At 40.1% G+C, this 23,075-nt stretch overlaps 2 protein-coding genes and 1 non-coding gene across 3 annotated transcripts; 1 reads left to right on the plus strand and 2 right to left on the minus strand.

Moving 5' to 3' along the window:
* Positions 1 to 11,654: 11,654 nt before the first annotated feature.
* TRNAP-AGG (transfer RNA proline (anticodon AGG)) lies at positions 11,655 to 11,726 on the minus strand. The gene has a single exon. It is a non-coding gene; the product is annotated as a tRNA-Pro (tRNA).
* Positions 11,727 to 13,774: 2,048 nt separating this feature from the next.
* Positions 13,775 to 20,270, minus strand: LOC143602127 (uncharacterized). The gene is made up of 15 exons (XM_077079345.1): positions 20,180 to 20,270; positions 19,153 to 19,555; positions 18,683 to 18,860; positions 18,457 to 18,596; positions 17,668 to 18,382; positions 17,243 to 17,343; positions 17,001 to 17,145; positions 16,855 to 16,923; positions 16,732 to 16,777; positions 16,288 to 16,652; positions 16,119 to 16,198; positions 15,309 to 15,444; positions 15,046 to 15,226; positions 14,882 to 14,964; positions 13,775 to 13,985 (listed from the first exon to the last, which is right to left on the minus strand). Exons 1-15 carry the CDS (start codon positions 20,268 to 20,270, stop codon positions 13,863 to 13,865), a joined length of 2,856 nt encoding a protein of 951 aa, XP_076935460.1. The 3' UTR covers positions 13,775 to 13,862.
* Positions 20,271 to 21,270: 1,000 nt separating this feature from the next.
* LOC143602138 (uncharacterized) lies at positions 21,271 to 21,621 on the plus strand. Its single transcript, XM_077079352.1, has one exon. It carries the CDS (start codon positions 21,271 to 21,273, stop codon positions 21,619 to 21,621), a length of 351 nt encoding a protein of 116 aa, XP_076935467.1.
* Positions 21,622 to 23,075: the final 1,454 nt, after the last annotated feature.

Raw genomic sequence — 23,075 nt, forward strand, 5'->3', positions numbered from 1 at the left:
TTCCAATGGCGGACAATGCGCCAGAGAAGTGGATTTTAAACCCAAAATTCCCAGAGCAAACGGTCACAATTGGCGCTACCATTTCAGACGAAACGGGATTGAGAATGAAAAGGTTGCTCACAAAATACACGTCGGTCTTCGCGTGGCAACACTCCGATATGACTGGGGTCCCGCGAGACTTGGCGCAACATTCTCTTAACACGTTCAAGTCGGTGGAGCCAATTGCTCAGAAAAAGAGAATCATGGGGGATGAAAAGGCGAAGGCCATGAACGAGCAAGTTGAGGACCTGTTGCGCGCAAACATCATCCGCCCGATCCGATACCAGACATGGGTAGCCAATCCTGTGATGGTAAAGAAAAGCAACGGGTCATGGAGGATGTGTATTGACTTTAAGGACCTCAACAAAGCATGTCCGATAGACTGTTACCCCCTCCAAAACATCGACGCAAAGGTGGACTCCGTGGCGCCATTCAAGCTCAAATGTTTCCTGGATGCCTACAAAGGCTATCACCAGATTCAAATGGCACCACAAGACGAAGACAAGACTGCCTTCAGAACCGACAAGGGTGTTTTTTGTTACACAAAAATGCCCTTTGGTTTAAAGAATGCGGGCGCCACCTATCAGAGACTTATGGATTCGGTTTTCAGTGAACAAATCGGAAGAAATCTAGAAGTCTACGTTGATGATTTGGTGATCAAGAGCAGGGAGGAGAGACAAATGCTCAAAGACATCGAGGAAACTCTTCAGCGCCTAACGGAAGTTAACATGAAGCTCAACCCGAGCAAATGTACTTTCGGCGCGGAAGAGGGGAAATTTCTTGGTGTAATGGTCACTAAGGATGGTTTCAAGGTGAACCCTGAAAAGGTGGAAGCCATCCTTGACATGCCTTCACCATCCACCATGAAAGAGGTTCAGAAGCTGAATGGTAGATTGGTGTCAATCAACAGGTTCCTAGCGAACCACGCCAGCAAATCTACTCCATTCGTTAACACTTTGAGGAACTGTTTGAAGAAGAGGCAATTCAAGTGGACCCCTGAGGCTGAGCAAGCTTTCAGTGAGATAAAAGAATGTCTCATAAAGCTGCCCGCGCTATCAGCTCCACTTCCTGGCGAAACCCTTACATTGTACTTGTCAGCTGGAGACCGCGCCATCGGCGCAGTATTATTGGTGGATCGCAAGGGGATCCAAACGCCAATATACTATGTGAGTCGGGTGCTGACAGACCCTGAGACGCGATATTCCATCATGTAAAAGTTAGTTTTGTCACTAACACACGCGTCGCGCAAACTTCATAGATACTTCAATGGTCATCCTATTGAAGTTCTGACTGGTTACAACATCCAGCAAGTCTTGCGACGCCCCGCGCTCTCCAGAAGGCTGACAAAGTGGGCGCTGGAATTAGGTGAACACACGATCACCTATAAGCCCCGTCCAGCAATAAAGGGTCAAGTTTTAGCGGATTTCATTACGGAAATCCCAGAGGGAAAGATTGAAGAAGCTCAGCGCGAGGTAGACCCTCCGCGAGCAAATGATGAAGAAGATGTTTGGAGGCTATTCACTGATGGAGCCTCCAACAGCGAAGGGTCCGGTGCAGGCCTTAAACTGGCGGACCCTGATAATCATGAATATACTTATGCTATTAGGTTGGACTTCAAGAGTACCAACAATGAGGCTGAGTATGAAGCCCTGCTGGCTGGTCTGCGCATTGCGCGCAAGTTTGGAGTTAAAAGGCTAGAGGCACATGTTGATTCTTACTTGGTAGCTGCACAGGTCAATGGCCTTTATGATGCCAAGGAGAACACCATGCCTCTATATCTAGAGCAGGCAAAAAAGCTTGTTGAGCAGTTTGACTTCTTCAAAATCATACACATCTCGCGCAGCGAAAACAAGTCCGCTGACGCGTTGAGTGAGATGGCATCAACTAATTTTGATCACTTTGGCAAAGATGTCAGGGGTGGAAGTGATGAGCAACCCGTCAGTGCAAACGCAATCTGTCCTTGTAATTCATACAACCCCTTCATCCTGGATAACTCCAATAATGGAATTCCTGAAGGAGGGGAAGTTACCGGACGATCGCGCACAGGCGAGGAAGATAAGACACAAGGCGCAGAACTATGAACTACTTGAGGGTACATTATATCGACGCTCTTATCTTGGACCGCTCATGAAATGCCTGGATGCTGAAGAAGCAAGCTATGTGATTAGGGAGATTCACGAAGGAATATGCGGAATACACGCTGGCCCGCGCATGGTGGTTGCCAAGGCAATGAGCGCAGGCTACTATTGGCCAGGCATGTACTTGGATGCGCTAAAAGAAATCCAAAAATGCAAGGCATGTCAGAGCCACGCGCCAAACACCATGCGGCCAAAGAACAACTTGATTCCAGTGACCTCTGCATGGCCTTTCCACAAATGGGCCATTGATATTGTGGGGCCCCTGCCGCAAGCGCAAGGGCGAGTGAAATTTTTGTTGTGGCGGTAGACTATTTCACAAAATGGGTTAAGGCCAAGCCACTAGCAAAAATCACAGCTGAGGCGATGAAGCAATTTATCTGGAGCCACATCATTTGCCGTTTTGGCCTTCCTATGGAAATTGTGAGCGACAATGGCAAACAATTCACTGACAGGAAGATATCCAGCTGGCTCAAAGAATTGCACATCAACCAAATCTTCACTTCGGTCTACCACCCTCAGGGGAATGGCCAAGTGGAGCGCGCGAATCAAAGTTTGTTAAATGGGCTGAAGAAAAGGTTGGAGGGAGAATCCCATTCTTGGGTCGAAGAGTTACCTAATGTCCTGTGGGCGCACAGGACATTAAGCAAAACTAGCAATGGCGAATCCCCGTTCAGCCTAACCTATGGGACAGAGGCTATGATCCCAGCAGAAATTGGATGCCCATCCCATAGGGTACTCATGATGAGCAAGACTGATAACGAGCGCGAAAGAAGGTTAGATCTCAACTTGCTTGAAGGGCGCAGAGAAGCGGCTATCATCAGTGAAGCCAAATACAAGAAAAAGCTGGAAAAATATTATAATCAGCGCGTTAAAGAATGCCACTTCAAGAAAAATGATTTTGTCCTTCGAAACAATGAAGCTAGCCGCGCAATACCCCCAGGAAAAATGTCCCCCAATTGGGAAGGACCTTATCAAATCTCAGAAGAATTGGGGAAAGGCGCGTATGCTTTAAAAGATTTGAATGGAAAAAAGATACCGCGCGCGTGGAACGCAGCACAGCTTAGAAAATGCTTCATGTAAAAATTCAAATATGTAATCAAGGCTTTTAAGCCATCATGAATGATGATTCGCGCCATCTTTCAATATTTGTTCTATTACCTTTGCATACATGTTTCACACTTCCTTTATTAATTTGGAGCAATATGACAACACTATATTGACTTCAAAACAAAATAAAACGAAGTAAAACATACATGCGCGAGCCTTAGCTCAAACGCGTTAACGAGTCTTAACTCTTAAACGTCAGGGCCTTAGCCCAAACCTACGAGCCTTAGCTCAAACACGTTAACGAGTCTTAACTCTAAAAACGTCAGGGCCTTAGCCCAAAACAAAGAGCCTTAACTCAAAACACTCACAAACATCCATCTTACATCCCGCGCAGCCTGATCATAAAAATCCCTAAACACAACTAAGGCAAAGTACATGCCAAATCATAGTTGTTAAGGTCTCAGATCGAGGTCGCGCGCGGAAACATAGTGGATATCTGAGAAACACATGCTGACATGTAATGGCTAAAATTCATAATTCCATATAAAAAACGCGCGACAACGACGCGCAAAAAAGGAATAGTGAAAAGTCATCGCGCGTGTCAGCATAAACAAGATACTGCGAAACCACTTACAAAATAGGACTATGGTTAAGTAAATAATTTCCTTACAACCTTGTTCTCATTTTAAAGTGCAAGCATATCTTATATCTATACAAGCAAACATGAAGAGATGAATGGAAATGCGCAAGATGTGAAAAAGGGAAAACAAATTTCATTCCATAGCATTGAAATTTACAAGTGTGATGAGTTACAAATTACAAGTATAACAAAAAACAAAAAAAAAAAATTAGAAAGATGAAGGGCTTCTCAAGTCTCCACGTCGACGTCAGCCACTTCATCACCATCATCATCTCCCTCAGCATCTGGCGCGGCCCGCTCCTCATCTCCGAACTGACCATAGTCAAGTTCTTCCTCCTCAATGGAGTCTTCTATCACGACGGTGTCAGGAGCAGATTCTTTCGCCGCGCCAGAACCGCTGGCAGGGGCAACATCCCCCGCGCCACCATCATCGCCACCAGCCCTCTCGCATTCATCGAGCAACTTCTTTAGCGCGCCGAGGTCGGGCTGGTCAGCAAGCGCAGCTATCTGCAAATCATTAGAAAAGTATTGAGTACAAAACACTTGGAAAATTAATCAAGTAAAACTCATTAAGGTCAAGGTACCTGCATAAGGATAGGGATGGGAGTATTCATATACTTCTCCCCCACCGCGGCCATGTCCGCGCAGGCCGCGTCGCTCTTGTAAGGGTACTCGGATGGGTTCTTCTTCAACATGCCATATTCATACCCATCCGTAAACCCTTCAGCTCGACCCACCAAGCGCGCGGCAGCATTGCAGTCCATCACAAGGGCCTGAAACTCGGCAGAATATTTCATCGCCAAAGCGCAACGAGTCATGCCCTGTGACACCAGCCATTGGCGATCCTGCGCGAGGCCAGCAACAGACGTCTCGAGGGCAGGAAGCTGAGAGTTTAATAACTCAACAGTTTCCTTGGTCTTTTTTAGCTCCTCTTTATCAGACGCTGCTGCCGCCAAAATTTTTTCTTTCTCCGCCTGCGCAGCATCAAGTGCTTCCTGGCTAGGCGCTGCCGTCGCCAAGGCCTCATCTCTATCGGCCTGCGCGGCCGCCAACTCCTTCTTCAGGCGCGCAACCTCGCTCTCCAGTGATGATTTCTCAGTGATACTCTGGACGATAGCTTGGTCACGCGCCTCCGCCTGCTGTTCCAAGACACGCACTCTCCGCGCGTACTTGGCAACTTCGGCCTCCGCCACCTGCTGCTTCTCCCGCGCTGCTTGGAGCTCATGCCCGCGCTTAATAAAGGCGGTGTTGGCACTTGCTCGGTTTTCGCTGAGCTCCGCCTGGAGTTTCTCAGCTCGTGCGCGAGCATCAGAAAGGTTCCAGGCAGCCACCTTAGCCTCTTGCTGGGCTGCCACAAGAGCATCGCGTACTTTAATATAATCACGATGAAGCTCTTGGGAGGCAGCAACGAAAGCCGACCCAGCGAAAATGTGATCGTTGAGCAAGTCAGCGCGGGTGCGCCCCTCCTGATACCTCCTTTCAGTAGGAGGCACGGCATGAGCCCAGAAGTCCTCGCATACGCCCATGGATTGGAAGGAACTGTCTTCATTAATATTCCATCTCGGGCGGTAAACGTGGTCACCTTCCTGCAAAACACAAGAAATTTTCTAAGTCATAAAACATACTTATATGGAGGTACGCGCAGCGGAGCAACAACTTAAAACATACCTGCGGGGATGAAGCAGAAAAGTCAGCGCCAGCCCCACCAGAAGTATGCGCTGCGAAGTCTTGTGGCATCGCAGGGCTGGCGCGGTCTCCCAAGGAGTCCTCAGCTTGAGCCCCCTCATCCTCCTCATCTTCTTCAATAGGCCTCTTCTCCTGCGACCTGGAGGGCTCCAAACCAGTCTCGCGGGGAGGGCTGCGTGTAGGAGGAGGCGAGGGAGGTCTCGGCGTCGCCAGTTCGGCGCGCAACACGGCTTCCTGCTCCTTTGTAATCCCAATAAGGGGAGACTCAGCACTAGCAGGAGCAGGAGCAGAACCAGCGGCGCCGGCAACGGCGCCAGGAGTGTCACCAGCAACTTGTACGCCAGCTACAACTCCTATGAACAAATCAACAAGGAAAAATGGTTTATGACTGGATCCAAAAGAAAAAATTCAGAAGACAAATGTGCAAAACATACCTTGGCGCAATTCTGTTCGCGCGGCGAACATCGCCATAAAGTTCATTCTACCCTTTTCAGAGGGTAGAACAGGGGACTTCGAAGCAGCCCCCGGCGCAGCCTCAGCACCTTGTGGCGCTTGCGGCTGATCTACGACCGTCGCCGGTCCTGCAAACATTCAAAGGAGCAAAGGTTTAATAATAATTCAATCAGATGAAGATAAGCAAAGTATACCTGTCGCAGGCGCGGCACTGCTTCTCTCTTCAGCCGCGCGAACGGAGGAGGTGACGCCACCATACCTCAAGTGGACAGGAGGTCTGCCCACTCTCACAGGCAGGGAAGCTAAAGAAACCTTGGTGGTAAACACCTGGGTTTCCTTAGGTCCCTTGGTTTGAGCATGGGGATGAGCGACAGGGGTGTCATCTTTCTTCTGCTTCTTACTGCCCCCTGCGCCAGATTTCCCCTTAGCTTTGCGCTTTAGTAGGGGCGCCTCCTCTTCCTCCTCCTCCTCTTCCGTGAGCTCCAGCTCGTAGTTTTCGAGCGCATCTGCAAATACAAGCAACAGAACTGTTAATAAACTTTGGTATTCTAAAGGAATAAGCATAAGTGCGAAGGCTTACCAGGCGCGTCGCTATCAAAGTCAAATTCCAGATCCACTGGGATGAACATGTCATCGAAGCGATCTGGGAAACCAACCTCCCCAGCGCCAAGCGCGACGGAGCCACCCTCCACTTGATCATCATAAGCGGCGTGGATATAATCCTTGGTGACTGCGCAAAAACAAGTCAAGTGATATCAGCAAAAGAATTATGTTCGCGCAGAAAAAGAAATAAAGCAATGAAATAAACTTACACAACCCGTCGACTTGGATAACGGGCTCAAGCGCGCTGTCGGCCCACAGCTTACTCATGCCGACCCCCACCAGCGCCTCCTCGCGAATTTTCTTGGCGGGGGATGGTTCGGCGGTCAGTTTCTTAACCCAGGCGCCGGTTGGGTTCTTAATAACATCCGCATCCGCGGGCGCAGCATCGATCGCGCACATCGTCATGCGGATGGGGATTACACCAGCCCTGATGTAGAAGAACCTCTCAGACCAGTCATGAAGGCTCTTGAATGATACGGTGCTGCACTTAACCTTCTGACTGCGAGGAATAAAGGAGATCCAAGAATCTTGGATCTTGGGCTTGTAAAAAAATTGAAAGCGCCGAGGGGTGGGCTCCTCTCGCTGTGATTTGCACATGAACTCGAAATGAGTCATGCGCACAAGTCCAAACGGATGGACTTGGGATATATGAATCCCGAAAAAACGTAACACCGTGCCTACAAACCTTGTCATCGGAAGACGAAGGTTGCAGTGGGTGAAAAAATGGGTGTACAGTGAAATATAGCCGGGAGGCGGGTCCGCCGCCGTTTGCCCGGCCCCAGGCAACATGTAGCCAAACAGGGTGGGAAAGCCCTGAGAGGCGATGAGGCTGTCGAGATCGGCCTGCCTCAATTTGCAGGGGATTTCATTCCACCTTTTCGTGGCCTTGGTCCTCCCTACTTCCTCCGATGTGGTCTCAACAACCCTCTTCCCCTTGCCCTTTTGCTTCAATGTCGACATCACCACAGATTTCACACGGCGTCTTCGAGAGGCAATAGAGGTGATTGAGGGGTTAGAGGAGTCTGAACTATCAGACATACAACTGCAGCAGCAGATAATCGAAGATCCGAAACGATGAATGCACTCAAATCAGAATATGAAAGGCAGAAATTCGAAAATTAGCAACAATGAAGATGAAGATAAAAAAAAAATTTTCCTAAGGGCCTGCTTTTATAGGCCCTGGAGAAAGAAATTTGGCAACTGATCGGATTTCACGCGCCCCCACTCGCAGGTGTAAGCCAACACGGGCGCGGCACGTGTCCCTGACACTGTTGAGGGGACACAAAAACGTAACGGAACTGCCACGGAGCAGAGACGCGCCCCCACTCGCAGGTGCAAACCAATGCGAGCGCGACACGTGTTCCAGACAGCTGTGCGAGGGGACATGAAAGGCAACTGTAGCACCTCGAGCACACGAAACGTCTGACACGTTTACGGCGCACGTCACCACCAACCAACCACGTGTTTGGACCCTTCGTTTCAACCAAATGGATAGAACTTCGCGCAACGATGGAAACAACCAAGAAAACGACAAAACCCCTTTAAAAGACCAAATCAGTAAGTCTAATATCTATCTTACCGCGCTCGCGCGAGATAAGACACACATTAGACTGGGGGGGCTTGAAGAGGTATGTACCCGCCTCAACATCGAGCGGGGCGGGTCAACCCACAAGATATATACAAGACATTAGAAATCAAAGATATTATCAAGGCACAAAGCCAAAACTTATGCTCAAGCATCACATGCTTGCACATATCACATATGCTCAAGCATCACATATGCTCACGCATCACATGTGCTCATACATCACATATGCTCGCGCGTATCAGATGCTCACGCATCATATATGCTTATGCATATCACATCGTGCGTGGCGCATCCGCGCGCGGCGCATATCACATGCTCGCGCATCATACATGCCCACCCATATCACAGTTGCGCATGGCGCAGCTGCGCGTGGGGCATCCGCGCGTGACGCGTATTACAGGCTTGTGCGTATCACATCTGCGCATGAAATATCTGCGCGTGAGAATAAAGAGAAAACCTCGCGCATCCTCAGGATGGGCGCATATCACACGTGCACATAATCAACCTCGTCCTTATCCAAATCAGGATTAGGGCAACCTTGATTGTGCACGTCAGACAACCTTCCAGAAGGCATCTTTTTAAGGAATAAGGATATGCTGATGTTGACAGCTGCTAAATGAAAGGTGGACAGCTCAGCATGACTCATGGGTTACCACGTGATTATAACCAATGAAAAAGCACCAGGTGTCTCCGAGGACACGTGGCGCAAATCGATTGGAGGAGGCCAACAAAACCCTAATCTGGTCTCAGCTCAATCAGTGGAAACCCTAGCACTATAAATACATCATAACGTACACAGTTACAGACAGACATTGATTCACATTGAAGCATATTCAATCACACAATCATACAGAGTAACATACAGTATTCAGCTATTAAGCAATACTCTCCAAATTCCCTTACTCTTACATTATCATCTTCTCCTACATATACTTATTCTCACGCCGGAGGGTTACCCCAAAGAGGACCCCTCTGTCCCTTTCTGAGGGGTAAGTAACGGCGCTGTTCATTTTGTAGGTGGAAGAACACAGATCCAGAAGAACCATCGGTGAAATAGTATAATCACACCCGAGGAAAGTAGATCTGCTACCAGTGAGTAGATCCACGTTTCTTCATACAGTATTCAGCTATTAAGCAATACTCTCCAAATTCCCTTACTCTCACATTATCATCTTCTCCTACATATACTTATTCTCACGCCGGAGGGTTACCCCAAAGAGGACCCATCTGTCCCTTTCTGAGGGGTAAGTAACGGCGCTGTTCATTTTGTAGGTGGAAGAACACAGATCCAGAAGAACCATCGGTGAAATAGTATAATCACACCCGAGGAAAGTAGATCTGCTACCAGTGAGTAAATCCACGTTTCTTCAAATTTAAATTCGTATTGTTTTATTTTACGGTCCTTATTTTAAATTTCTTGGTCATGCTTCAAAGATCTTGTGTCATAACGAGTATCCCATCATGTCGTTGCATCGCCGCAGACGGTCTCAAAGGTGGGGGTGGCATTGGCGCTCCTACATCTTGCCACATAGCCTTCCATCCCATTTTCGGTGTGGTTCCAACAATTAATCGTTAATCAAAGAAAATAGTCGGGAATTCAGATTAGCAACTTTGAGAGAAATATAGACTCAATTTCTCATTTTTCATTCCTACCTTTTCATATCATCGGCTGTTGTTATATTGCCTTACATGAACAACTAACATAATTGAAATAAACAAATGCACTAAGCCACCAACCCACTAATGAGCTCATGAACTAATTTAATAAAATAAACTGCAAGAAATAACAAATAAACAACTAATTGATATCATGGTGCTTGGTTACGTGGACGGTTTAGGCACGTAACATTTTCCTCCCGCCATCTGATTTCACTCTTTGTTGGTTTTACAATTTGGCATGGTGATGCATGCCACTAAACATGTCACGAGTTTATGTCTTTGCCACCTCACCCATAGCAACTTATGTTGGTTGATTAGATTGGTGTATTTCTCTAATTTTCTAATGTTTTTGTTTGTGTAGACTTTGCTAGCTTCATGTTTTTGTTTTTAATTCTACTGCCTTCATTATAAAAAAAAGTTACATGGATCAGGCCATTTTGCACTACTGCTACTCGATCTCCTAAATTACACGTATGCTTCATACGCGATAAACTCTTTGATTAGGCCCATTTTGCAATTTGCACTACTGCTACTCTCCTTAGGCCCGTGCCATAAATTACTAAACTAGTAAATAATATGTATATACAACTAATAGTTCTAATCATGGATTATTTTGGTTAGTCCTCGGCGCTCCATTCACAACCAAAATCTACTATGTCTAGATTTGATCTGAAAGTGTGATTACGACTCCTAGATTTTCCGAAGATATAAGATTTGAAGAAATCCCCCAACACCTTCTAACTACGCAGTTTGGAAACCATCGTTAGCATGCAAGCATTGCATATATTATTGGTACTATGCTTTGTATGTAGGTATTGTCTACATCCAACCCTTCTTTGACCATGCCAATAATTTTGCTAAAGGTGTGATTTTACAGGGTATAGTTGTTTTTGTTATGTTTTAAGTTTTGAGATTGCAGAATATTGTCATGTGGTGTAACGTTATATGTTATGTACTAATGCTCGTGGGAGCTTATTGATCCTAAAGAGCCTGAGAATTTTTGCATGACCATATAAGTAACATGTATCTTCCAGAACATGTTGAGCTGGTCTTGGTCAGTCCAAAATGGGATGACCCGCTAATACTTTTTGTTTAATTCGCTATTTAAAACTTCTTTTAATTAACTAACTTGGTCCATAGTGGGGTTCCGGTCCACTTACATAGATTGGTGGAAGAAATAAAGGTGTTAGGCTTTCTTTGGGCTAAAAATTGATCGCAAAATATTGGGTTGTCTTGGGGTAATTGGTGTAGTTTTCAGGTGGAAAAAATGGGTGTGTTGGTTCGGTATATTGTTTGGGTCGTAGCTTAGTGGGTTTTCTGTGTGCTTTTTGTTGGATATATGTATTGGCATGTCTAGCTGCTTGCTAGTATTTTTTAAATAAAATTTGGTTGGATATTAGTGATGACATAGACGAGGATCTTGAGAGTCATGCCGACTTGGATATTGAATTTGAGCACGGGCCGAACCACTGTTAACTTGAAATCGGGTCGATAATATAACGATGTCTATGTAACTTGGCAACTTAGCTCGTATTCAACTCGAGCCAACTTAGAGTTTTAGCTTGATAAATTGGACTCGTGTTTTTAATTTTTTTTACTTTGATTATAGTATTTATGTTTTATTTATTCAAGTGAAATAATAAGTTAACAAAAAGTTGAAATTTACCGTAATTTTCGAACTGATTCAGTCAACTAGGTTCTTTGAATGAACTTGAAGTGAATTTAGTTACTTTTGTTGTGCCAATTTCACATGAAGAAGAAAATGAAAACTACATGAAGAAGAAAAGGAAAACAAAAATTCGGGGCATTCCGAGAATTGAACTCGGGACCTCTCGCACCCTAAGCGAGAATCATACCACTAGACCAAATGCCCATTTTGATATTGGTGACGATGATAACATTCTTTATATCAAAACGCTCTTCATTTAAGCCAGAAATGTTCTTTTTAATTCTAACAACAAATTAATTTAAAATCAGAAAATTAAAATTCTAATCAATATTGTAAACAAAAAGTTAATGAGACCATATTTGTAGAAATACATATAATCCAATCTCAATTTACTGTAACAAATGCAAAAAAAAAAAGAAAAACCCCACGTTTATGACACAATGCAAACACCAACACCAAGAGTTGTGCGACACAATGATATGATCAAAAGCAAGTTATAATAAACCAAAGTTCTAATAACAGACAATACAGATCTATTTGTATCCCAAACGAATACTCCATCGACATTACAACTTCGTATACAGCTAGGTAGTATATCGACTTCACGACAAAATTCATAAGCAAACAAAAAAATCTTAACAGAAAATGTATATGAACGAACAACAAATTGTCAAGGAAGAAGACCAATGTAGGGGGTTTGAGGAGGGCAAGGAATGTTTTGTTGGTTGGTTTGATGAATTGCAAACTTCAAGTCTCCCAAGAACACCATCACAAACTCAAACCCTGTCTTCAAAATGTTGATACAAATATCAAATTTCTCAACCATCTCTTCGATTTCTCTTTATGCTTGTTATATATGTATATATTATGTGTGTGTGTGTGTGTATATAGCGTGTGTTGTTGAAAGGGAAGGAATGAAGTAGGTTTAATATGGCTTTTGGAACCCTTGAAGGGTCATATAATATGTGAGATTTATCTCAATTATTGGGATTAGACGTGTGATGTAGGAAATTGCATGGAAGATGTACGGCTAAACAAAGATTGACTATAACTATTTGCATGCCTTATCTTCTCATAATATTAAATAATTATGCGTATTTAAACAATGAACATGGAAAATATGGACATAAATTATAAATTTATTTATGATATTTTTTAAAGAGATATCATAAATCACTTAATCATTCCATTTTGTCACCATGATGATTAGCACGGATGTCTTAAAATAAATGAAAGCTTTTATCTTTTCGTCTCATAATTTATATCTCCGTTCTTGTAAACCCGGAGCGACAACGGCATGAAGACTATGAAAGTAGGGGTAACATGTGTTTTTCATCCTCTCAATCGTAACTTCTGTTTACACCTGAATGTACTATGCAAGTTGTTAGACTCTGTGTAATGAAGAGCTATTAAATTTGGGGGGGGGGGGGGGGTAATACGTGACATCACATCAGCAGATGAACTATTTTTATTTATTTTAGGGGTGTAGCGGTGTTCAAGCAAAAAATCAGCCCCAATTGAATAAAATATTATTATTTTCACCCCAGAGATAAATCTATGTCGCCTCCCTTTAAATCACCCCAATATCACCCAAGGGGGAGGTGTTTTCGCCCAAAAAACCCTCTATTTGTCGCCCACTACGCATAACCTTATTTTTTTTTCTTTTATATTATAAACTTGTATATATCTTCGTTGTCATAAATATGTTTCCTCAAATAATAGAAACCAGAAAAATTAATATAATGTTTTAGGAAAGATGAGGAAAATAAAGAGAGAAAATAGTTAAATGGAGAGAGAAATTAATTAACACTTAAATCGTTTTCATTACACTTAAATTTGGAAAATAAAATAAAATTTGTATGGTCAAAATATATGGTTACACATCAAACCTTCTTTAATCTCCATTTAGATTTAGATGTGCATGTGTGACGGTGTGAGTGAAGGTTGTCTCCAGTCTCTAATCATTAAAATCAAATTTAAATTTAGATAATTTATCACACTAAGAAAATATGAGTTTCTTTTCACTTGCATGTGAATTGTTTATAAAATTTCATAATTAGTTTATTGTAGTTCTCAATATAATAATTTAATATTATATAATAAGTACTTAAATTTTAATGCAAAAGACTTAAAAAAAACAAAACATAAGTGTAAATGGCGCAAGCAAGAGTGATTATATTACGCCATGTGATCATCTATACATATTCTTGCTACCCTTCTCTCTTTGTACAGTTAGAATATGGCCCAAAAAATGATTTTGACCCAATTGCATACCAATAAAGAATGAAACAATACTTGCCAATCTAAACATCAAAACTCTGATCAAATTAGTGAGCATATCTACACCATTTGCTCTTTTTTCTTCTGATGGACATTTAATATGATGCCTTGCAGCTCCGGAAAAACCGCTAGGAGTGCAAGTTCAAGCACACCGTACCCGAGTTGCTTCAAACACACAGCAGACTGTGAATTTTAGAATCAAAAGTCAATGTTTAATTTTTTCCAAGTTTAATGATTATAAATGGACCATAACCACTTAAAGATGACAATTTCGACCCATTTACTTATGAATGAGTCGATTTGGGTTACATTTGATCTCAAATGGGTCAAACTGATGAATAAAATAATGCCTAAAATGGAGACAGGTCAGATGGGTTTATCATGTTGAATGTAACCCCAAGTCTACTTGTAAATAAGCAAATTCATATACAGTTACATCTCTATAAGTTAATAATGTCGGGAGTGACGAGAACCATTAGTTCAGTAAGGGGTAGAGGTGTAACATTTCTCCTTAAAAAAACAATTAATCATATTCGAGTATCTAACTTTTATTCTCACGTATCTATTAAAAATCTTTTCGTCTCCACCATAGACCATGATACACATCTATGAGTCACGTATCCTATTTCATTCGTATCCATTGACGTAATTGATCATGGGACTACAAAGTAACTAGATACACCACTATAAGATGCATACCTCATGGCCGTAGCTGTAAATTTGATCTGACATGGCTATAGATGTATAAAACATCTATAAAAATGAGTACTTTCATTATTTTCTCTAATTTAATTGAAAAACCACATTATTTCGTAATTGACCCACTTAAACGTGTTAACACATTATTGATTTTAGCCCATTTGAATGCAACAACTTACTGATTTGGTGTAATTGGCCCATTTAAATAATGTTTGTATAATCATAATTAAGACATCAACTGTCTATATATTCAAAAAAAGTTGGACAAAATTGTTTATGGGTCATTCCAAGTGCCGTTTTGACACATTATCCAGCCCGCCAGATCCACCCATCTTGCCACTTGTATTCTTGACATATATGAGTATCAAGTATGTATTCACCTGGAGAAAATAGTATATGTCTTTCGCACTTCGTTTATACTGCTTACGTCCAATCAAGCTGACCAATGTAGTCGGTGCTCCTTCTAAAATATATAAAATGCAAAGACCATCATGCTTGCTGATAAAGATAACAACAAATAAAATGAAAAACAGTAAATACTTACTAAAAATCATCTTCTTGATGTCACTAGCTCTCCTTGCAGCTTCAAGCTGCTCCTCAAAAGATCCCTGCTTATTATTATTTCTATTACCAGATGGAGTTCTGCAAGACCCTTCATTTGACTGAGAAGAATCCGTTTGACCCGCGTTTACTTTTAGAAAAAAAGTGCCTTCAGGCCACAGAATCTAGCAAAAGCCAACATTTTAAATCAGTTTTTCACATAGAATATTTATATTTAAATGTATAAAGAACTTAGTATAATATTACATCTTTGACCAAATGAATTCCTTGAGCAACAACATTATCTTTCCTGAGCCAATGAATTTGCCTTACAAGCCAGTCATCAATAGCATCTTCCATCATTAGTTGCAATATTTGCTTTGATATCCAAAATACCTGTCGCCTGCATACATAAATATTAATTGTATTATGTATTATTGAATCAGCTATAGGACTGTAAACGAACCGAATGTTCAGTGAACCGTTCGACAGAAAGTTCATTTATGTTGGCTTATTTACGTTTGTTTATGTTCGTACGTTTATGTCATTCTTATATGGTCGTTTATTTATGTTTGTTCAAGTTTGACTTGGCTTTAAAATTATAATGGAATAGACTTTAATTTAGATGTGTTTGTTAACTTCTGACATTATTGGATACTTTATATATTAGACTTCAATTGGTGTTCTCCGTTTATATATGTTCATTTGTATTTGTTCACATATGTTTGTTTGTATTTGTCCATTTATGTTTGTTTATAAGAGAACACGAAGATGCTCATTTTGTCAACGAACATACATGAACAAGAAAAAACGTTTGATTACCTGTTCATGTTCGTGTTTGGTTTAAGTTAAATGAACAAACACGAGCACGCCCCCGTTCGTCTTCGTTTGGTTCATTTACATGCCGAATCAACTTTAATGATAGTTACAAATGAAACATAATCAAAATATCAAATCATATCTCCAAATTTTGGTAAAGATAACTATACTCAACTCTAACTAATATTTTCTATCTAATAATTACTATATCTAAATAAACCAAATGATGTAACAAAATAAGTTGATAATAGCATAAACCTTAACCAGCCTCGTCTGTTGAGTTGAAATATCTTGTCCACTAAATTTAGCAAGGGAACACTTACATTTGGTGGACTCCACTGCAAAAAGAAATAGCAGATTTAATGAAAATCACACAAGTGCTTCATATAATATCAACATAACAAATATTCAAGTGTGTTAATTCTACCTCTGCAGGCACACCAAGTGGATCTTCTTTAGTAATTGAAGTTATAGTTGCAGCAAGATTGAGTATTTCAGACCGAACCTCCGGATTAATTCTATTTTGTTCATCATTTTTTTCTAAAATCGGCTCGTTAGCTTTTGCAGCAGGTCCCACTTTTTCCTCATGGTTGACTAATCTCTCTTTTTCACCTTCCTCAATGTCAGAAAAACTGTTAGCCATATATGAGGTAGTTATCTTTGTACCAGAATCAGTTTTCAACGACACGTTTCTTCTAACAACCGGAGAAGAGCATTCAGATGGCGAATACCGGCCCACAACTTTTCTCTTTAAACCACCTTTGAATTGGCTTACAGCATCATCCACATTGACTGTTGACCAAAAAAATCACATGTCACTAAATAGTAATAACTGTATTTAATATAAGCACTTTAGGAAATAACAATATACCTGCTAAAGGCCTCACATCTGTTGCTGGCCTTCCAAAAGAATAACTCTACAGGAGCAAAACCTTAAAATGGTAATATCATTTGAAAGTAGTAATCTTTAATATTAGTGTAAGTAAATGCATACCTTTGAAGTCATACTCAAAAAGTCCCATACTTCATTTTGCTTAAAAATATTGGGTATAGACAAAAGATCCTGTAAAACATTACAGAAAAAATAATCATGAATCAAAAGATTAAGATTTTAAAAATTAGTAACATTTAGGACCATACTTGAAGATATTTATCAAGTTGTATACAACGTTGATATACAAATGCATCCTCTGTGCTAGATGAGAATATTCTTTTAGGAGGCAAATTCAGTGTATAGTTAGGAACGTCTTTTAAATTTCGATGCAATCTATCAAAATTCCTGTATCTGCTCACCAAGTGAGGATATAAAAAATGAATATTTGTAGCCACAATCGAATAAACCGCAGATGATTTTAAAAAGATCAGACAGTCAGAAACAAGACCTTCTTTCCACAAACCAAGTCTTGTTATCAGCATTCATAACCGCAATAGAATAAACTGCAAATGATTTTGAGTCAGGATTTTCAAAGTATGCTCCTAGAACCTGTAAAACAAACATAGCCTCAATACAATACAAATTTTTAAAAAAATAATATTAATTGGAATTCAGAGTTTTGACTTCTTTTAACATATGCGTTAAAAGACAGTCTTCTGTCCCATTTTGGTCGTTTTGTAGGTCTAAAACCAACTTTTGAAAATGATAACTTTTATAAAAAAGTAAAGCTGCATACAAAAATGTTAGATCAATTATACATAATTTTGAACTTACGTGTTACAAAATGAACCAAGGTGATACAGAAGCATAATTTAGTGACTCTGATGTACAAAAAGTATACGTTGAATTTAAAGTTCTTAAAAATAATCTTACCCGACAACTGAGCTTTGGAACAGACCTTTCGGTACGTGTTACTTTATCCGAAACATTATTAATATTCTTTGCATCATTATCTCGGCCAGCATTCGCACTATAAAACTCTGATATTATTGGTCCACCAACTTGATTTTGAATGTTTAAGTCAGCAACACTATTTGATATTTCCATTTTAGATTTACTTCCAACAACATTATTAGAATTATTTTCATCAACTAAATCAGAAAGTTTCGATGTCTTGCTTTGATCCCTTAAAACTCCATCAAGATTTTGCTCTATTGTTTGTGTTTGATCATTAAAATTTTCGTTTATTCTTGAACCTTCTGTTTTCTTATGAGATCTCTTATTATAGTTTCTTCCTCTGGTCCACATATTTTCAAGATTTTCAGGATGAAGAACTTCTGTTCTTCTTTGCGTTGCAGCCTCAAGAACCCGGGCCCACGCAGAGGTCGGTTGGTTCAACGTTTCATCTTGAACCGGACCAGAAACCATGGGCCCGGGTGGGTTTGAAGCCGGTTCCTTTTGGTCTTTAGGTGTATCATTCTTTTGACTACCAGAAGACCAATTTTTCATAAAAGGCGAATCTTGACTTTTTTCTTTTCTCGGGGTTTGACTTTGACCCGTTACATTTGTTGACTGATTACCACCTGCATCCTTTCCTTCTTTAGTATTGTTGGCAAGAAAAATAGCCTCAATCAACTCATTGATACGCCTGCCAATAGAATATGCATAAATTACACAAAATCATATCTTACAGAATAACTACTTTTGTCTCTTGAAAATCACCCGGGGCATGCAAATCTCATTGCTGGTTCGATTACCAAACACGTTAAAATCTCACATGCAATGCACCGAACAACAGAACATTGCGCTTCTCGTGGTCTAAGAACTGCACTCAAAAGCGCCCCCATAATCCGTTTAAGATACTACAAAATTAAGCAAAATTAGATAACTTCACAAAGCGTTAGTTACAAATATTAGTTATTTTTATAATAAAACTCTCCAGTCACACCTTGTACTCACTCTCTGAAGATATTAAAGCTGGATGAAGCTCTTTAGAAGCCATTAGATGATGTTTCAATCGTTCATCTCGTTCTTCAGAAGATAATGTCACCATAACCTCCCTCCCAATTGCAGCTTGGTTCTTTCTAAAAACCTCTAAATGATCCCCTATTAAATCAACTACATCCCTGAAACAATTTGTGATCAACTGATCATGTCACGATTCAGCGGTTCACTTTCTTGCTTACGTGGCACTTTTTCTTATGAGGTGGTTTATCACTAAAGTACCAAATAGTCCATTTCCAAAAACAAATACTTTCATATATATCCTTCTAAAAGATCATCATTCCTCATTATATGTTCCGTATTAAATAAACTTTTGGTAAAATAGGTATAGTTACCATTATCGAGTATAACTACTAACATAAGTATGTTGTTAACTTGATATGCATGACATTAGCAATTTCTAACAATACTAACCTGGTTAGCAAGTCAACAAGGTTAATGTCTTTTACTCGAGCAGAAATTTCAGCAAGAACATCCATCAGAACCGCATGTAGAAGCTGTGGGGCCTCTTTATCAGGTGTTATACCCGAATACCACGAATCAACCACAAATTCTTGCAAAAGCTTGTTAACAAAGTCATCCATTGCAGCCTCAACTACTGGAGAATCAATCTTCTTCTTCCAAGTAGGTTTCGGAGGCAATGTAGTAAGACGAGAATCTTTAACAGATAACTGTTTTGTCTCTAGATGTGCTAAGTATGATTGCCTGTTAGGTTTCTTAATCTTCCAATGGAATTCAACTTCTCTTATTACAATATGAACACCGGATACTAGGAGAATTGCTACTGGTACATTCATCCACATTGATTGGCTAGTATCTGTTACAATTAAACAATTAATTGGTTGTTTTGATCCAAAGTTCATGCAATAATCACCACTTTGGAATTGATTCCAAGTCACCGGTGACTAAGCCTATAAACGAACCGAACATTCATGAACTATTAGTGAACAGTTTGTTGGGAAGTTTGTTCATTTAATAAACAAACAACCGTGAACAAAACTTTTGTTCATTTAATTAAACGAATGATCGTGACCACAAGTTTGTTCGTTCATTTACGTGTGCGTTTATTTATGTTTGTTTAAATTTTAATAAATACATAAATAGTTATATTTATATACATATAAAGTTAAAAGGGGCTCGTTGATAAAATTTTTTTGAATGAATCATGCACATTTAAACCACTAATTTAGATGTGCAAATGAATTGTGAATTTATGTATGTTCAATTATGCCCATTTAAGTTTGTTTGTTATGTTCGGCTACTGCTTGTTTAGGTTTTAAAACGAACAAGCATGAACAAAAAAGAAACTTATTCTAAAATATGTTGGTTGGTTAAAGTTAAATGAACAAACACTATGCGTGCAAACATGTTCAAATTTGAGATATGAAGCAACAACAAATACAATGAAGAAGATTAAAACTGATAAATGCGACACACTTACGGGATAGGAAGAGAGCGACGATGACAATAGAAACCGCCCACCACGTGGTACGAAGCTTTGCCTCTTCGATCAAATCCTGTAACGTCTCCATACCCTGCGTACGTCTTTTGAAATGGTAATGGAACCAAGCCCTAGCCAGAAATTGTTTTCATGATCCAAAATTAAGGGATCGTATTTATAGTTTGCGTGAATTGTTGCAATCACATTTTTGGTTTTCAAATTTTCAACCATGCAGGTTACAAATAGTACTCTGGCGTTGGAATAATAATAATAATAATATCCACGTTGGAAGATATCAAAGCATTGTCTTTTATTTGGATGAGAAATAAGGCTACATATGATGGGTTCACTTGATTAAACTGGTATAATTTTTATTAGGGGAGTTCATTGGATCGGATAGCCAATTATTCGGTTTATTTGGTTCGAATTGTTCGGTTTTAAAACTTTTAGGACCCTATTTGAAATCTGATCCGATCTAAATTAGGGGTGTTTATGTTCGATCCGAATTGATTTCGGATCAGATTCAGATAACCGAAACAAACCTTATAGCAAGCATTCAAACAAACGTCTAATTAAATAAAAATAAAACTGGAAAATTAAAATAAAACATACACAAAGAAAAGTCAAACTTCAAACAAAAGCCGAAATAAATCTATGATCAATCATAATTCTAAAAATTAAAACATATACGAATAAAGCCAAACTTCAAAATAACTAAATTACATGTTATTTATTCAGATATCCGAATAATCCGAACTATCCAAATTTTTTTGAAATCCATTTCCGAATAAGACATTATTATGGCTTGCAAGTTTATGTTCTGAACTTGGAGGGTTGTCACAAGGGTTAATATAGAAATGAATTAATACAAGATTTCCAAGATTATTAGTCAAATCAATTTCCTAAAATGAGTAAAATTATCTGATGCAAGTATATGTATGTGGAAAACACAAGCTCCCTATTCCCCTCATCTTGTTTACAACCAACCATTCATATCCCATCTCTCTCTTTTCTTGTTTTTCATCTCCCACTCATCATCTCTACTTTCATTTCACTCATCCCACCACAAACTCACTCTTAAACCCAATCCAATGGCAACAACCTCAGCCACCCTCTCTCCGGTCAACTTCACAGTGGTTGCTCCCACCCGTTCTTCCGGCAGAACCACCACCAAAGTAACCTACATCAACTCATTCGGTGGACTTAAAGCTCACAACGCTGTTGCTTCACTCGGCACCCCTGTTTCCACCGAACAACTGTTCGCTAACTTTGTTTGTGAGTTGAAGAAACCGTCGGCTCGCGGCGGAGCACTTACGGCCACGTGCAATGCGGTGGGTGAGATATTCAGGATAGCGGCGATCATGAACGGGATAACGCTTGTTGGGGTTGCTATTGGGTTTGTGCTTCTCCGAATTGAAGCGTCCGTTGAAGAATCAGAGTAAGAAATGTTTGTTTGACTGCAATTTTTCCTACCTACAAAAATGTATGTTTGTTTCATTGTTGAATTCATGTAGAATCAATCATAATCATAAATATGTATGAATGAATTGAACCATATGTTATATAATACCATCATTCATCTTTTCCTATATTCAAAACTTAATTAATGAGTGATTGATTAGTCATTAAATATACGAGTGTAATTTGGATGAGCAATTAGAACTTAGAATTGATTAATAATTAGGGTGGGTGGACGGAATGAAACTCGCTGTCTTGATACCGACTTGCCATCATATTTTGGTATCGGAACGGTGTTCCCGCCCATAAATAGTCATTCTTGACAATCCCATCTTACCACCTCACCTGCCACATCATTGGTTTTTACCTATCCTCATCCCATCTCTCAACAGCTAACGGTAAAAATAGCAGCAAATCAAACCAATCGGGTCGTGTGGGTGGGCATGCTGATTTGACGCCAACGTTTATTTTTGACAACTAAAAATATTTCTTTAGTCTTAAAATACTTGTTTTTATTAAAGTGCTACAATAATAACCATTCCTGATGTTAAGCATATATAGAAATAAATAATAAAAGCTAAACAACTAGTTCAATTTAAATGACCAATAGTTTCAACTTCGAAGTTCCAAACCGTATAGTTGACCATAAACTGTCACTAATCGACATTTGAACTATTTGAACCTCAAACCGACACACTTGTTTCGATTTAAATGATTTGATAGCTACCAATATACTCCCTTCGTTCCATTAAAAGTGTCCTGATTTGAAAAACATAAAGTTCAAGTTAAATTAAATGATTGTCTTTTTTGCTTATCAAATGACAATAATGCCTCTTGAAAATTGGGTCCATCAATATTTTTTATTAATGTTAGTTGTGTGTGTTTTAAGGTTAAACTTAAAAATTTGCTAATAAATTTTGAAAGCGGACATTTGTAATGGGACAAACAAAAAAGAAAATATAGACTCTTTTAATGGGACGGGTGGAGTAGTATTTATGCTATTAGGGGGTGTTTGGGATTTTTAATGAAAACTTCTTATAACTTTTCAATAAGTTAATATTTATAAAAGTGTAATTTATTAACTTTTCTCTCTCACATCAGAAGCAATCCCAAACACCTTATTACTTTTCAAAAAGTTAATAGTTATAGGTTGGTGAAAATAAGCAAATCTCAAACACCTCTTAGTATCGAGCCAACGAACTTGGCTTATTATTACATATTGTAATCGTTTATTGAATAGAATGATGAGTTAGTCTTTACCATCTTAGATGGTATCCGAGCCTCAAGGTTTCGGACCTTTTTCCTTCCTCCTCAAACCATTATACAACCCAACATCTTTTTACAGCCCCCATCATTTAGCCTGTTTGATTCGCACGCCTCCAGGCTCCAGCTAGGGCCGTCCAAACCGTTCGACGCTCGAATTCGCTCGTCGCTCGCT

Source organism: Bidens hawaiensis, unplaced genomic scaffold (genome assembly GCF_021521415.1).
Source record: "Bidens hawaiensis isolate Kalapana, Puna unplaced genomic scaffold, B.hawaiensis_p1.1 tig00001960_1, whole genome shotgun sequence".
Lineage (NCBI taxonomy): Eukaryota > Viridiplantae > Streptophyta > Magnoliopsida > Asterales > Asteraceae > Bidens > Bidens hawaiensis.

Excerpts from the sequence above, each read along its gene's own strand:
- LOC143602127 (XM_077079345.1), bottom strand. The coding sequence starts at position 20,270 with ATGGAGACGTTACAGGATTTGATCGAAGAGGCAAAGCTTCGTACCACG. Across the intron at positions 18,383-18,456 it reads ATGAGATTTGCATGCCCCGG|GCGTATCAATGAGTTGATTG; the intron begins GTGATTTTCAAG and ends TTCTATTGGCAG. Across the intron at positions 15,445-16,118 it reads AACAGACGAGGCTGGTTAAG|GCGACAGGTATTTTGGATAT; the intron begins GTTTATGCTATT and ends TTATGTATGCAG.
- LOC143602138 (XM_077079352.1), top strand. The coding sequence starts at position 21,271 with ATGGCAACAACCTCAGCCACCCTCTCTCCGGTCAACTTCACAGTGGTT.